Source organism: Anomaloglossus baeobatrachus, chromosome 2 (assembly GCF_048569485.1).
Source record: "Anomaloglossus baeobatrachus isolate aAnoBae1 chromosome 2, aAnoBae1.hap1, whole genome shotgun sequence".
Lineage (NCBI taxonomy): Eukaryota > Metazoa > Chordata > Amphibia > Anura > Aromobatidae > Anomaloglossus > Anomaloglossus baeobatrachus.
In genome coordinates, this window is record NC_134354.1 from 566,566,669 (window position 1) to 566,583,941 (window position 17,273).

At 39.9% G+C, this 17,273-nt stretch overlaps 1 protein-coding gene across 5 annotated transcripts in view; it reads right to left on the reverse strand.

Annotated features, from left to right (window-relative positions):
* Positions 1-17,273, reverse strand: part of FARP1 (FERM, ARH/RhoGEF and pleckstrin domain protein 1) — a 292,161-nt gene that overhangs the window by 75,256 nt on the left and 199,632 nt on the right. For all 5 annotated transcript variants that reach the window (XM_075336730.1, XM_075336728.1, XM_075336727.1 and 2 more), the window contains exons 4-5: positions 14,421-14,463; positions 11,195-11,273 (exon numbers count right to left, since the gene is read on the reverse strand). In XM_075336730.1, the coding sequence (XP_075192845.1) occupies positions 11,195-11,273; positions 14,421-14,463 (122 nt within the window). The remainder of the gene's footprint in view (positions 1-11,194; positions 11,274-14,420; positions 14,464-17,273) is intronic.

A 17,273-nucleotide genomic window follows, 5' to 3' on the forward strand; every position in this document is an offset into this window, starting at 1 on the left:
CAACTTGAACTTGCATAACGTTTTCCGACTTTTGGCACCAGTCCTGGCTAACTCAGCCCACTGTTTGAAAATTCTGAAGAACTCTGGGGTGACAGGGAGTGGCCAAGTAAGCCAGAAAAATTCATTAGAATTCAATACACAAAATTATGATGGAAATGTATGCAACGTTTTCTGGAGGTGATGACCAGCAGTTGAAAAATGTGCCAAATTCCTTAAAGTGGAATGCTTCTTAATGAATTCGGTGCATCTTATTCTAGGGGGCCTTTCATTAAGACAAGCATGCAAAACGCTATTCTTGATAAATCAGAGCCTTTGTGGGTGTTTTTTAGTGAAGCTCAAAGCTGCACAAGTGCTAGACATGTTCTTGGAACACCCTTAATGGAGAACCACAAGTCCACTTTCCAGTGCTATGGTATGCACCATTTAAGTCAACACTTGCATAAACACAGAGCATTATGCAGGTATAAAAAAAAAATGAAAAAATTAAAGGTGTGATGGTGGGATATGGGGGGAGGTGTATCATGTGCAGATTCGTATTTTAAGCTTGGTTCACTGTCCAATATTTGTACTGCTTGTGTGTACATTGTATTGCATGTAGGTAATCACCCCCTGTAGTGTTCCTGTTCCTAAGTTTGGGGGAAGGGGCCTGGGACCCACCCAACCTCTGTGCTTACCTGGGAGATTCAGGCAGTCTGTTTGAGAACTTGAAGAGAGAAGGATTGATACTCTGGGAGAAGCTGTGATTCTCAGAGAGACCTGGATATTTATCGCTTACTGGACTATATTCGTGTTTCGTTACTAATTTTACCCTCAGTTTTGTGGATTATGTTATGGACCATTTGATTTGTCTGGAATAAATGCTCTTTGGATTCTACAGCCATCTCTCGCTCTGTTGATTGTGTGATATGGGAGAAGGACCCAGTCACAAAAGGGAATCGGAAACCAGATATTTTTCACCTATTCTGAAAACAGCATAACATGGGGGCAGAGCACCTTATTCTAGTAATGCTTCACTTACTGGGTTCCTTTCTGTAGTTTTGATGAGAGAACAGTTTTATCTGCAGATTAAAAAATAGGTAAACCTCATGACATATAGTCCTCCATTTTCATGAGCTCTGTATTACTCTGCCCCTACTACTGATTGGATGCTTTCTACCTATTCACAGTGCACACAGACAACTGTCAATCAGTGGTGGGGCGGTGTTATACAGAGCTCAGCCTAACCGTTCGATCTGCAGCAGATGATGAACCGTGATTATATAAAATACAACATGCAGCCTAGTAAGTGACATTTCACAAGAATCAGAGTCTCTGTTCCTAACTCTGGCTGGTCTGAGATGGGGTTGTTAAAACCTGGTGACAGATTCCCTTTAAGTGAGCTTTGAATAATGTGTGAACCCCAAGCCTTATTCAAATCACATCTTCATAACATGGGTCTGCAGAGGAAATGTATAATTAGATCCTGAACTATTGGCATTTAAAAAATTAAAACTTTGTTGATTATTGATTATATATATAACATATATATATATATATATATATATATATATATATATATATATATATATATATACACACACACATACATACATTATATATATATTATATATATATATATATATACACATATACATACATATACACACACACACACACACACACACACACACACATATACATACATACATATATATACACACACACACTACCGTTCAAAAGTTTGGGGTCACTTAGATATTTCCTAATTTTTGAAAGGAAAGCACATTTTTTTCAAAGCTAACATTAAATTATACAGAAATATACTCTATACATTGTTAATGTGGTAGATGACTATTTTAGCTGCAAACGTCTGGTTTTGAATGCAATTTCTATATAGGTGTATAGAGGCCCATTCCAACAACCACCACTCCAGTGTTCTAATGGTACCATTGTGTTTGCTGTGTGTGAGGTTTTCTGACTTTTTGCCTTGTTTTGTCATTTTGCTTTAAGCTGTTTTTTCTTCATTGGCCATCTTGCTTCCTGTTCTGTTGCCCTCACCTTTGCCCTCAGTCAATATGGATTCCTCAGCTTCTATGTTCCCGCCCTGTTCTCTGCCAATTACCTGCTTAAGCCATCTCAGCTGATGGACCAGTGCTTCTGAATCCTGTTTGCAGTCTGCCTGTAACCTGATCTCCTGAAGTCTTTGGAATAACTACTTTTCTGCCATCCTCTGTTTTGGATCCCTGGAACTTGTGTCCACACAGGAACCTTTCTGCTCTGCCATGGACGTTTACAAGTACAGTAAGAGAGACTGAATTATACTTTGACACTTCTGCTGAACTTTGAGGATCCATTCCTGCTTAACCCTAGAATGCATACCTGGGGCCTCGCAGGCCTGCTAGGTCACTTGTTTCTATATTAGATTTCTATGGTTGCGCGTTCTAGGGTTAATTTGTTCCCAGCCTCTGCACCCTGCAACTGTTTAACCCTTCATGTTTTGTGCACTTACTTGTATGAAGAACTGTTTAGCAAACCTGTGTCTCTGTGTTTCCCTTGTACACTTGCACTAGACTCTATACAAACAGTATTTAACATCTTACACTGTTAGAAGGCTAACGGATGTTTAGAAATCCATTGAAAACCCTTGTGCAAGTATGTTAGCACAGCTGAAACCAGTTTTGATGACTAGAGAAGCTATAAAACTGACCTTCCCTTGAGCTAGTTGAGAATCTGGAGCAGTACAATTGTTGGTTCCTTTAAACTCTCAACATGGTCAGAAAAAGAGAACTTTCATGTGAAACGCAACAGTCTATTCTTGTTCTCAGAAATTAAGGATATTTCATGCGAGAAATTACTAAGAAACTGAAGATTTCCTACAACGGTATGTACTACTCCCATCAGAGAGCACACACAGGCTCTAAACAGAGTAGAAAGAGAAGTGGGAGGCCCCACTGTACAACTGAGCAACAAGAGAAGTACATTAGAGTCTCTAGTATGGGAAATCGATGCCTCACAGGTCCTCAACTGGCAGCTTCATTAAATAGTACCCGTAAAACACCAGTGTCAACGTCTACAGTGAAGAGCCGACTCTGGGATGCTTGCCTTCAGGGCAGAGTGGCAAAGAAAAAGCCATATCTGAGACTTTCTAATAAAAGGAACTGATTAATATGGGCAAAAGAACAGACATTGGACAGAGAAATATTGGGAAAAAAAGTGTTATGGACAGACAAATCGAAGCTTGAGGTGTTTGGATCACACAGAAGAACATTTATGACACGCAGAACAACTGAAAAAATGCTGGAAGAATGCCTGACGCTATCTGTCAAGCATGGTGGAGGTAATGTAATGGTCTGGGGTTGCTTTGGTGCTGGTAAAGTGGGAGATTTGTACAAGGTAAAAGGGATTTTGAATAAGGAAGGCTATCAATCCATTTTGCAATGCCATGCCACACCCTGTGGACAGTGCTTGATTGGAGCCAATTTCATCCTGCAACAGGACAATGACCCAAAGCACACCTCCAAATTATGCATGCACTATTTAGGGAAGAAACAGACAGCTGGTATTCTATCTGTAATGTAGTAGCCAGACCAGTCACCAGATCTCAACCCTATTGAGCGCTTGTGGGAGCAGCTTGACTGTATGGTACACAAAAAGTGCCCATCAAGCCAATCCAACTTGTGGGAGGGGCTTCTGGAAGCATGGGGGGAATTATCTCCAGATTAATTTATCAAATTAACAGCTAGAATGCCAAAGGTCTGCAAAGCTGTTATAGCTGCAGAGGAGCATTCTGTGCCAACAGCAAAATTTGAAGGAGAAAATTACTATTTCAAGTAAAAATCATTATTTCTAACCTCGTCAATGTCTGGACTATATTTATCAAATGAGTTGCATAATGAATAGAAAATAAAGTATGATTGTTCATGGAAATGACTAAATTGTCTGGGTGACCCCAAGATCCAGTATGATAGTAGCAGAATAATGAAAGCATCTTCTGAGAACCTGCAGAACTAAAGAGAATCCCAACGCAGGCAGCATAAATCAGAAGCTTGCTGCGTTATTACAGCCATGTACGTTTTACTCTGAAATGCTGCAGTGTGACAGAGAATACAAACTTTGAAGAGTTGATAAGCACCATGCATCTCAGGATGACTAGTCCAAGAGGCCGGAGAGATACTGCTCATCTCTTTTAAGATGATAGGTCTGCCCATGAGTGTGTGTATAGAAGGATACCTGACAGTCTAGCGAAGAGGAAGCTGTTGGTCACCAGTCTTTTGGAGACACAGTTTTCGGCTGACATTTCAAAGAATGTGTTCTCTGAATCTCTACCGTGTTTCAGAGTAAGACACACAAGACGGTAATAAAGCATCCGGCGTCTAATTCAAGCTGCCTGTGGTTTCGGCAGCATAAATCTCCTGCCAGATTTCTTTTAATACAAAACTGTACAGGATAAGACTTTCACTAAAATCATGCTGCTTGACAGGAAGACAGAACAAATTAACCTTCTATGAATTTCTGAAAGTAACAATGGTTATTAGTGTCTTGGGGAAATTTTTGTCAAGTCAATAATCTAGTGAGCGGCTTTGTCTGTCAGACACGAGCACTATTAATCAGTGCATGAAAAATGCAAACAGCGGCTGTCAGCTTCAAACTCTGCGTGTAATTTTTTTCCCAGACAAGAACTCATTGATTTACATGAACTCCCACTTGTGTCTCAGAGCTGAATGATATTAGGATAATAGGAAGACAGCACAAAACTGGAATACAGCTCCCTAATGTGCTAACCCTGGAGATACTAACCCCATCGAATGTGCAAGTCAATATTAGAGCTCCATGACTTGTATCAGTCAGCTGCTGGAAGAATGGTCCAAGCCACAATTTTATATGCAGCTATTTAAAGGGAATCTGTTAGCAGGTTTTTACTATGTAATTACAGACATAATGCTGCAAGGGCTAACACAGAAAATTCAGGGATCCCTGTCTTGTCAAGGTCTGATCGGTTGTGCTATGTTTCTTTAAGCAGCAGGACTTATCATTGCTTGGACTACAATGTCAATAACACGGCAGTCTGGCATGCCCCCTTCTCCGATACCTCAATGTCAATATACAATCTCTATAGAGAGCCCGTTGTGGGCAGGACATCTCTCAGTTCTGCTATACAGTGCTGGCCAAAAATATTGGCACCCCTGCAATTCTGTCACATAATACTCAGTTTCTTCTTGGAAATGATTGCAATCACAAATTCTTGGATATTATTATCTTCATTTATTTTGCTTGCAATGAAAAAACACAAAGGAGAATGAAACAAAAATCAAATCATTGATCATTTCACACAAAACTACAAAAATGGGCCAGACAAAAGTATTGGCACCCTTAGCCTAATACTTGGTTGCACAACCATTAGCCAAAATAACTGCGAACAGCCACTTCCGGTAACCATCAATGAGTTTCTTAAAATGCTCTGCTGGAATTTTAGACCATTCTTCTTTGGCAAACTGCTCCAGGTCCCTGAGATTTGAAGGGGGCCTTCTCCAAACTGCCATTTTGAGACCCATGACCTCTGAGGAAGACCCAGCTCTCTCACACTGGGCCCTACATTATGCTGCAAAATTTGTTGGTAGTCTTCAGACTTCATAATGCCATGCACACGGTCAACCAGTCCAGTGCCAGAGGCAGCAAAGCAACCTCAAAACATAAGGGAACCTCCGCCATGTTTGACTGTAGGGACCGTGTTTTTTTCTTTGAATGCCTCTTTTTTTTTTTTTTTTCCTGTAAACTCTATGTTGATGTCTTTTCCCAAAAAGCTCTACTTTTGTCTCATCTGACCAGAGAACATTCTTCCAAAACGTTTTAGGCTTTCTCAGGTAAGTTTTGGCAAACTCCAGCCTGGCTTTTTTTATGTCTCGGGGAAGGAAGTGGGGTCTTCCTGGGTATCCTACCATACAGTCCCTTTTCATTCAGACGCCGACGGATAGTACGGGTTGACACTGTTGTATTCTCGGACTGCAGGACAGCTTGAACTTGTTTTGATGTTAGTCGAGGTTCTTTATCCACCATCCTCACAATCTTGCGTTAAAATCTCTCGTCAATTTTTCTTTTCCTTCCACACCTAGGAAGGTTAGCCACAGTGCCATGGGCTTTAAACTTCTTGATGACATTGCGCACCGTAGACACAGGAACTTTCAGGTCTTTGGAGATGGACTTGTAGCCTTGAGATTGCTCATGCTTCCTTACAATTTGGATTCTCAAGTCCTCAGACAGTTCTTTGGTCTTCTTTCTTTTCTCCATGCTCAATGTGGTACACACAAGGACAGAGGTTGAGTCAACTTTAATCCATGTCAACTGGCTGCAAGTGTGATTTAGTTATTGCCAACATCTGTTGGGTGCCACAGGTAAGTTACAGGTGCTGTTAATTACACAAATTAGAGAAGCATCACATGATTTTTCAAACAGTGCCAATACTTTTGTCCCCCTCCCCTTTTTATGTTTGGTGTGGAATTATATCCAATTTGGCTTTGACAATTTTTTTTTTTTTTCATTGAAGACAAATTAAATGAAGATAATACCAAAGAATTTGTGATTGCAATCATTTTCAAGAAGAAACTGAGTATTATCTGACAGAATTGCAGGGGTGCCAATACTTTTGGCCAGCACTGTATGGCTATATATAAAAATTCTGATTGTGTCAGAACAGCTGCACCCAGTAATCTAAGTGATACATCACTGGATTCAAGATCTCTTTCAGTACATCATGCGGTTCTCAGATGAGGCAGCAAAAACCTTCGGACAGATTCCCTTTAACCAATGAGAGGGATGCCCTCTGCCCTATATTTATGTGTATCAGTAGGTTGTTGTGTTCTTTTTGCAGAAACAACATAACTTATGACAATAAAATTGAGATATTTACTGACAAAACATTTCCAAGGTGTTAAGAAAACAAATTGGTTTAAATACAGTAAAACACAAATGGTGGGGAAAAAATACATTGTGCAGACATATTGTGTGTCAATCACTCTTAGACCTACTCGTAAATAATCAGCAATTCAAAGAACAGAAATTATTTTGAGTCAAAGAAATAAAGAGTTAGCACTTTAGGCCCTGTATGCACGCTGCGGATTTTACCGAGGAATTGCTGTGGATTTCACTGAAGGAATGCTTCAGAAAATGTTAACCTTTCTGCGGTCATTCCCCAGCAAAAGCTATGGGGATTAAAAAATGCTGCGCGCACACTGCGTTTTTTTACCCTTGCGGGTTTTGCCGCGGAATTAATGTGCATGTCACTTCTTTTACGCAGGTGCCTGACGTTTTTGCCACAAATAATGGTAAAATACCGCAGGGAACAACCTGTGGAAAAACTGCGGCAAACCGCGGTAAATCCGCATTCGGTATTCGGGTGCTGTTTGCTGCGGTTTTTTTTACTGCAGGTGCGGTAATCTTTCAGAGGATGTGGAATTTTCTTAAAAAAATTCCATTTTCTAGTGCACACAGATATTAGGGCCTGATTCTTCATTTGCAATTTACTGCCGCACTTTTATTTTTTTTGCGACAAATGCTTCAACATGGTGTATGTTCTTCAAAGGCACTTTTTTTTTTTTTTTTTTTTTTATTTGGCCATTTTTTGTGACATTTAAGCACTAAAGGTCTCAAAAGTCTTCAATTTCTTCAAAGTTAAAACTCCTCCAGAAGCCTTCCTACAAAAAAACATCTGAAAGAGTCACATTTCATGCCTCAATCTAAAAAATCTGGATCAAAAAAAGCTGTTTGGAGAAAAAGAAGAAAGACAACTTAAAAGTGGTGCAAATATATAAAAGAATAAGTCACAAATACTACAACCACAAAAAAGAAGCAAGTTACTCCATTAAAAACGGTGAATCAAGCAATGATGAATTGGCGCCATAGCGTAATAAATAAGTACAATTTACACAACTAAATAAGCAATGTAGGTAGATAAAAAACAATGGTGTTTCATTAGTATAGGCCTCTTACAGCAAATCTTCCCCTTTTGACACTTCTAAAGATGCCTCTCTGATGTAGACTTCTATGATGCATAGATGAATATACTATTGCCTGAGATCACATAAAGGGATATGTTTTTCTTCATGGGTTGATTGTGGTATGAAATCTTAAAGGGATTGTCCCCTACTGGGACAACCATTTCTTAATCAGTAGGTTTCCCCTTTTAAAAATAATGAAGCTTATGCTCACCTCCAGCACCATTCCGGCACTCTCTCTCTAGGCATTGTGTATCAGTGTGAAGTCACGCTTTTCCGGCAGCCAATCACATCCAAAGGAAGAAAGGGGGGTTGCAATGCTCACTTCCACCAGATGTAAGCGATTTTATCCAAAGGCGGAGAGAGTGAAGCCGCTGATTGGCCACCAGGATCTTGTGACGTCACACTGACACGCAATGTTGGAAGACAGTGTTGGCACCACTGTAAAGGTGCAAGAGGTGAAGATAAGCTTTATTACTTTAAAATAGGAAACCTATGGATTGAGGAATGGCTGTCCAATATATAATTTATAATAAACATACGACTACACCCCGGTAAACACAACAGATGTCTGGAAAAAACAGGAGGCTGTTCTGCAACAAAAAGATGTCCTCCTTTCTTTTCTCTTACAACCACTTTAACAAGCCAAATTTGAATAATAGTTTTAAAAAAAAAAAATATTGGCGGCTGTCCTAGACTGCACCACTGACTTTTCCTTGGTCTTGTGAGCATTTATACATTTATTTGATTTTATTTGAAATTGAGATGATTTGTCTGTCTTTTTTTTCTTTAGAATGTTTTGAGGTCCAGAGCTGATGTTCTGACCTCCTGGTAATTACCCGCAGATAGTTTTTGTCAGCAAGTCCACAGATCCCCCTCCACAGTTCTTTATCTGTAATTCATTGCACACAGTTTAAATCTGTGATATCAATGTTTAGTCCCTAAACAAGGCCATGTTTACTTGTGCAGCACAGGGTCAGAAATCTGGGGAAGGCAGAAATGCAACGGACTTTTTTTTTTCTTTATCCATCGGAAGGACACATTAATCTACAAAACTTTTTTCTTTTCCAATTTCAGACTGAATGCCATTTTTGTTTTAATAAATCTCGCACATCATGATGAAACATTTGAAAACAACAACAAATAATGCCCTCCTTTAAGTAGGCAGATCTGTGCTGTGCAGTGCACATTGCCAAAATTGCTGAACAACTTCTAAAAGCCATAAAAGAGCTGCCAGCTGGCCATGTTCTCATGATTCATAACTTGCCAAGCCAACATTCTTCTAAACTAAGCAGTGGTCCTTAAAATTGTTAGTTTTTACAAATCTTTAATTTCTAAAGTCGGTTCATTCTTATATGGACATTACAGAAATTAGTCTTTTACTGCTCCGGTCCATAACTCCAACCTTGTGCAGTTATTGGGATTATAAAACATGCTGGTAACACATCTGGTTTGTAGGGCAGACAATGTACAGGTTAAACACCTAGGCATATTAGAAAATATAAAGTGTAGTAAAAAATATATTCTACAATGTCTTGAAGTAGTACTCATACCCCATGAATTTTCCCACATTTTGTTTACATTAAACCCACAAATTTAAAAGTATTTTATTAGAATTTCATGTAATATACCAACACATTTGTAAGCATTTGTGAAGCGTAAAGGAAATGATATATGGTTTTCTAAAAATTTTAAAAATATAAATCTGAAAATTGTGACGGGCATTTGTATTCAGCCCATCTTAATCAATACTTTGTAGAACCCCATTATGCTGCAATTACTGCTGCAAGTCTTTTGGGATGTCTCTAGGATCTCATCTTTGGGCTTTGACTGGGCCAATCACACTCGTGAATATGCTTTGATCTAAACCAGTGTTTCCCAACTCCAGTCCTCCCGGCCCCCAAAAGGTCATGCTTTCTCGATTTCCTTAGCATTGCACAGGTGAAGCATTATCATGGCATCACTTGTGCAAAGCTAAGGAAATCCTGAAACCATGATCTGTTGGGGCCGTGAGGACTGGAATTTGGGAATCACTGATCTAAACCATTCCATTGTAGCTCAAGCTGCATGTTTATGGTCCTCCTGCTGCAAGGTGAACCTACGCCGCAGCCTCTAACAGGTTTTCCTTCATGATTGCCCTGTAATTAGCTCCATCCATAGTCCCATCAACTCTGTCCAGCTTCCTTGTCGAAGAAACAAATCCCCACAGCATGATGCTGCCACCACCTTGTTTGATAGTTAGGATAGTGTTTGTAGGGTGATGTTGAGTGTTAGTTTTCCATCACACATAGCGTTTTGCATTTAGCCCGAAACGGTCTACTTTAGTCTCTCTAGAGCACCTTCTGCCACATGGTAGCTGTGTCCCTTAGATGCAAACAGGATTTCTTATACCTTACTTTAAAAATTGGCTTTCTTTTTGCCACTTACATAAAGGCCAGGGTAGACGACTAAGGTCGAGGTCCCATTAGTGAAGGTATTGGATGCGATATGCAAATGATACTTGGCTCAAACTCACCTTTGAGCGTGATACGATTGTCATTCTACCACGTGAGCTGTGGATCTCTGCTTCTCCACTAAAGTGACGACGGGCCTCTTGAATGCTTCTCTGATTAGTGCTCACCTTTCTTGGCTATTTATTTTTATTTTTTTTTTAAATAACAACCCTGCTTAACTGTTCTCCATAATTTTATCAGTGACCTGTCTGGTGTGTTCCTTGCTTTTCATGACGCTTTGATCGCTTAATTTCTCAAACATACCTCTGAGGCCTTTACAGACTAGCTGTAGTTATATTAAGAGTTAACTACCCACAGGTGGACTCCATGTACTAATTAGGGGACTTCTGGATTTAATTGGACGCTCATTATTTTATTTTGGGATATTAGACTACAGGGGGTTGAAGACAAATGCAACTCACAATTTTCAGATTTATATTTTTAAAATATTTAGAAAACGGTGTATCATTTCCTTCATACTTCACAAATACTTGCTAATTAGTATTGGTATATCACATGAAATCTCAATAAAATACATATAAATTTTTGGATGTAACGTGAAACAATTGTAGAAATGTTCACGGCTTTGAATACTTTCCAAAGCACTGTATATGGGTATCCTGTAGGGAGCACAAAATAATTTCATAGAACCCCCTTTATTAATTTAACAAATGTAATAAGACTGGAATTAGAGTGGTCTGCGCAAGGAAAATAAAAACATTGTATAACACAAACCTTGTTAATTCTTCTTGAAGTTGAGTGTGGTCAGGTGGGAAAAATTTTACAACAAACTTCAGAACAGTATTCTTGGGTCCTATAATTTAAGAACAACGTAAGTTGATAAGGTTTAAATCTAATAATTAGTGATAAGCGAGCACTAAAATGTTCGAGTGTTCAATACTCGAACATTGAGCAGGTCGGACGCTAGGACGGACTCGATTCAAGTAATCAGTATAATGGAAGTCAAAGGTAAACTCAAGCATTTTTGTTTAAAACTAACAGGTGGGCCAGAAAATCTCTGAAATAGATGGAAACAGCACTCAAGTGGAATAACAGCATGGGGGAGATGCCTGGACTCATCTCTGACTCCTGGGTCGCTGCTGGGAACTAAATAAATAAAGTTTAAAAAATTACGTGGGGTCCCCCCATTTTTGATAACCGGCCAAGTTAAAACCGACAGCTGTGGACTGGTATTATCAGACTGGGAAGTCACATGGTTACTTGTCCCTTTCTAGCCAAAAGTAACAGTCAGCAGTCGCCCCAGACTTAGAGCATCAATACTGGTGCTTTGCCTGACTCTTCTTGATTGCCCTAGTGCAGTGGCAATCAGGTTGATATTTTAGGGGGTTGATGTCAGCTGTGTAATGTCAGTTGTGTAATGTCAGTTGGCACCAATCCCAGGGGTTAGTAATGGAAAGGTGTCTATCAGACATTAATAAAACAGTAATAAAAAACAAACAAAACATGCACACACAAGAAAAAATTGTTTATTTGAATGAAGACTCCCCCATACTATCCCTTGTTTACCAATTTATTATCAAAAATGTTCCCACAAAGTTCCATTTATAGTCCACAATCCCAAAATGTAGCTCCAGCAACTGTGAATAGCAGTGAAGTACAGCTACTCACAGGTGCCAGGTAGTGATGTCACCTCTCATCAAAGTCGCCAATTCACCACTGCGCTCAGCAAGACCCAGTGACACTGATGAGCATTGTTGTCACTACCTGGCGCCTGTGAATATCCGTACTTTACTGGTATTCAGTCACTGGAACTGAAGTCAGGGATTGTAGATCACAATGGAGCAGGTTTGTGGGAACATTTTTGATAATAAATTTGTGAACGAGGGATAATTTGGGGGAGTTTTTATTTAAATTTTTTTTCTGTGTGTTTTTTTTTTTTATTTAATTACTGATAAATTGGTGAACCAGGGAAAGTGTGGGGGGAGCCTTTATTCAAATAAACTATTTTATTCCTCGTGTGTTTTCACGTTACACTTCCTTGGTTAGTAATGGGGTTATGTTCAGCAACCTTCCATTACTAAACACTGGGCTTGATGACATCTGGCATTACACAGCTGACATCAATCCCAACTACCATTATCTCGTTTGTCACTGCACTAGGGCATCTAATGGATGTGCCAATTCTGTGGTGGCTGCAAGCTGATATTTTTTAGGCTGGTAAGGGAAAAATGACCATGGGCCTTCCCAGGCTGATAATACCAGCCCGCAGTGGTCTGCTTTACCTTGGCTAGTTATCAGGATGCCATGCCATAATTTATTGAATTATTAGGTTAAACAAGACTAAAAACACCCTCTAGTGCCACATAAAAGACACTAAAGGGTGCAAGTGTACAATCCCTGCTGTAATCTAAGCTCTCCATCCTAGATCAAGTCTCCCTGAACTGCTTCCCGATGACAGTGTGTTGAGCATCGAGCCCCCAGGTGTCATACAAGACCAGATGACACGATGTGGAGAGCCAACATGGTATGGCATTACCGTGTATGGCAGGCAATTCCCGCATGTTTACTGGCTGTGTAGCAGCTGCAAAACATGCGGTGCACTCTAGAGCACACGCAATATTCAGCCAAGTAACGAGCATGCCCGAGCACCTCGATCGAGTATCGCGCAGTGCTAAGCACGGATTTCCAATAGCCTCCTGCAATGCAATCATAGTGCACTGATGGATTACTATAGCTGGCTTAAGGCCCCAGTCACCTCTGTCATGGTATGCCTGTAAATGCTGTAGTATTACAGTTTAGGCTACATGCGCATGCTGCGTTTTTTGCTGCGTTTTTGGGTGCAGTTTTGTTGTCAGAACTTTCTGACATTTGACTTCCCAGCAAAGTCTATGAGAAGTCACATTTGCTATGCGCACATTACAGTTTGTCAGCGTTTTATTTGTCAAAAGTTTGTGACCAAAAAAATGCAGCATGTTCATTCTTCCTGCATTTTTGTCAACATTTGTCACAAAAACGCAGCAAAAACGCATGTTGTGAAAAGCGCATTGAAAACTCAGCAAAAACACACCTACAATTACAAGCAATTTCCAGGCTCTCTCTGACAAGGTGCAGTTTTGGCTGCATTTTGGCTGCAGTTTGTGAACACAAAGATGCAGCGTGCGCATGTAGCCTTATAGCATAAGCGATAGGACAATCACAGATTCATATCACAAAAGACAAAAAAACAAAAAAAAAAGTTTTAAAAACGAAGGAAAATTAAAAAAAAAATTAAACGGATTTAACAATCTCGTCTATCAAAATATAAAAATTAACTGACCAGATTGTTTTGGGGTTTTTTTAACCGCAATTACCAAACAAAAAAAAAAAAAAAACGAATGGCAGAAATGCATTTTTTTCAGTACAGTCACCATTACTCCCCCTGAAAAATGCAATTAAAAAAAAAAACATTCAAAAGGTCATCTCAACTTTTGGTTGCAATTAAAGTCAGTTCATCACACAAAAAACAAGCTCAAACTATTTAATAATGGATGGTATGGGTCTCAAAAATTGGAGACACAAACCATTTTTTTTTTTTATCAAACTTCTAAGTTTTTTTCTCTGTATTGAAATAAAAAGAAATGCAATTTTGGCATTAGCTTAACTCTACTGACCTGGAGAATCAACATCCAGTGTCATTATTATCACAGAATTAATGACTGAAAAATAAAATAAAAAAATAATTGTGGGTTTTGTTGGGGGCTTTCACAGTTTAACCGCACTTGGAACTGTTACCCATTTTCCATTACATTGAATGTTAAAAGTAATATTGGCAATAAAACGACAACTCATTCCGCAAAAAAAAAAAAATGACTATGGCTATGTTGACAGAAAAATAAAAAGTTATGGTTCTGAGAAGTAGAGGGGGTAAAAGTGCAAGCTTTAAACATTTTAAAAAAAAAAAAGGCTGTGTCCTTAAGGGGTTAAACAATAATGCAAGACAAAAATCATAACAATGACTTACTTCTGATTTGCTTAAAAGTTGGTTTCAGCAGGTCCAGCCATACCTGAAAAACAACATTTATTTTAGTACATTCTAATATAGGTCAAATAGAGGGAACCTGTTTGACCACGGGCACCATGAATCAGAGCCAGGGTGCAGAATTACAGCCAGCTACATTTTCTCTGAAACTCTACGATGTTTCAGAAAAAAAAAGCATACCGTACTTAAAAAAAAAAAAAAAAAAATCATGACTAAAGCAGACCCGCCCCGGCCGCCTCTTCCCTGTGTTGCTCCCGATGATGTACAGGACTCTGTACACACACGAGGGAGAGACCTGTCAATCACTTATAGTCGCACAGGATTCAGATGGAGGGGTTGAACTGTAAAGTATAGAGTGGGTACGGAAAGTATTCAGACCCCTTTAAATTTTTCACTCTGTTTGTTTCATTGCAGCCATTTGGTAAATTCAAAAAAGTTCATTTTTTTTTCTCATTAATGTACACTCTACACCCCATCTTGACAGAAAAAAAACCCCAGAAATGTAGAAATTTTTGTATATTTATTAAACAAAAAAGCTGAAATATCACATGGTCATAAGTATTAAGACCTTTTGCTCAGACACTCCTATTTAGGCTGGACTCACACGAGCGTATGGCATCCGATGCGAGAGCATCGGATGCAATATGCTAATGTCCCCCGGCTCAGGCTCTACTGCGAGCGTGAGCCGGGTGTCATGCGACTGTAACCTGATCTTGCGATCGGGTCACAGCTGTGAAGCTGAGTGCAGGCGCTGCGGAGGAGAGGGAGGGGTTAATCCTCCCATCTCCTCCACTGTCAGCCTGTGCGTAGATCGCACTGCACTGGGATAACATCCGAGTGCAGTCCGATGTATCTCTCGCATCCATTCACTTGAATGGGTGCGAGAGATACGGCGGTAGCAGCAAAACGCAGCATGCTGCCGCTTTTCTCGCATCCAGAATCTGGATGCGAGAAAAGCTGACCAACAGCTCAACCTCATTGCCTAACATTGGTCAGAGTGCAATGCGAGAATTTCTCGCATTGCACTCGTCCGATTTTCACGCTCGTGTGAGCGTACCCTTAAGTCACATGTTTTCCATTTCCTTGTGATCCTCCTTGAGATAGTTCTACTCCTTCTTTGGAACCCAGCTGTTTTTAATTAAACTGATAGGACTTGATTTGGAAAGGCCCACACCTGTCTATATAAGACCTCCATCGCACAGTGCATGTCAGACCAAATGAGAATCATGAACTTCCCAAGGTGCTCGAGACAGAATTGTGGCAAGGCACAGATCTGGCCAAAATTACAAAAGAATTTCTGCAGGACTCAAGGTTCCTAAGAGCACAGTGGTCTCCATAATCCTTAAATGGAAGACGTTTGGGACCACCTGAACTTTTCCTAGACCTGGCCATCCAGCCAAACTGAGCAATCATGGGAGAAGAGACTTGGTGAGAGAGGTAAAGAAGAACCCCAAGATCACGGTGGCTGAGCTCCAGAGCTGCAGTAGGGAGATGGGAGAAAGTTCCACAAAGTCAATTATCACTGCAGCCCTCCACCAGTCGGGCCTTAATAACAGAGTGGCCCCGACGAAAGCCTCTCTTCAGGGCAAGACATATGAAAGCCCACATAGAGTTTGCAAAAAAGTACATGAAGAGACTCCCAGACTATGATAAATAAGGTTCTCTGGTCTGATGAGACGAAGATAGAACTTTTTGGTGATTATGCTAAGCGGAGTGGAGAAAACCAGGCACTGCTCATCACCTGCACAATACAATCCCAACAGTGAAACATGGTGGTGGCAGAATCATGTCATGGGGGTGTTTTTCAGCTGCAGGGACTGGACGACTGGTTGCAATTGAAGGAAAGGAAAGATGAATGCGGATAAGTATAGAGATATCCTAGACGAAAACCTCTTCCAGAGTGCTCTGAACCTCAGACTTGGCCGAAGGTTCACCTTACAAAAAGACAATGACCTTAAGCACACAGCAAAAAAAACAAAGGAGTGGCTTCACAACAACTCTGTGACCATTCTTGACTGGCCCAGCCAGAGCCCTGACCTAAACCTAATTGAGCGTCTCTGGAGAGACCTGAAAATGGCTGTCCACCAACATTCACCATCCAACCTGACTGAACTGGAGAGGATCTGCAAGGAAGAATGACAGAGGATTCCCAAATCCAAGTGTGGAAAAACTTGTTGCATCATTCCCAAGAAGACTCATTGCTGTACTAGCTCAAAAAGGTGCTTCTACTCAATACTGAGCAAAGAGTCTGAATACTTATGACATGTGATATTTCAATTTTCCTTGTTTAATTTGCAAAAATTCCTACAATTATGGTTTTTTTTTTCTGTCAAGATGGGGTGCAGAGTGTACATTAATGAGAAAAAAATGAACTTTTTGAATTTACCAAATGGCTGCAATGAAACAAACTGAAAAATTTAAAGGGGTCTGAATACTTTCTGTACCCACTGTATATTCTCTGAAAACATAGGAGCATTTCAGAGAAAATATATACCTGACTGTAGTTGTGCACCCCGACTTTGATTCACGCTGCCTGTAGTTTGGCAAATTCCCTTTAAATATTATTGAACAACTTTAAAGGCGATTTTTACTTATAAACATGTTTTTTTGGCTAAAAATAGTTTTTGCCATTTCTTTAAAACGTTATACAATTTGGCTTTTATATATTTTTTGCTCATAGGATTTGGTCACTGGAAAATGAAATGAGACAATATACAAAACAAGGTCTAAAAATCTGTTGTGTCACATTCTCACCAACATCTCTGAGCAACACGAGAGTGCTTGATGGGGCGGTACTCTTTTAGAAAACTATGGGCTATAAGCAGAGGTAGATAT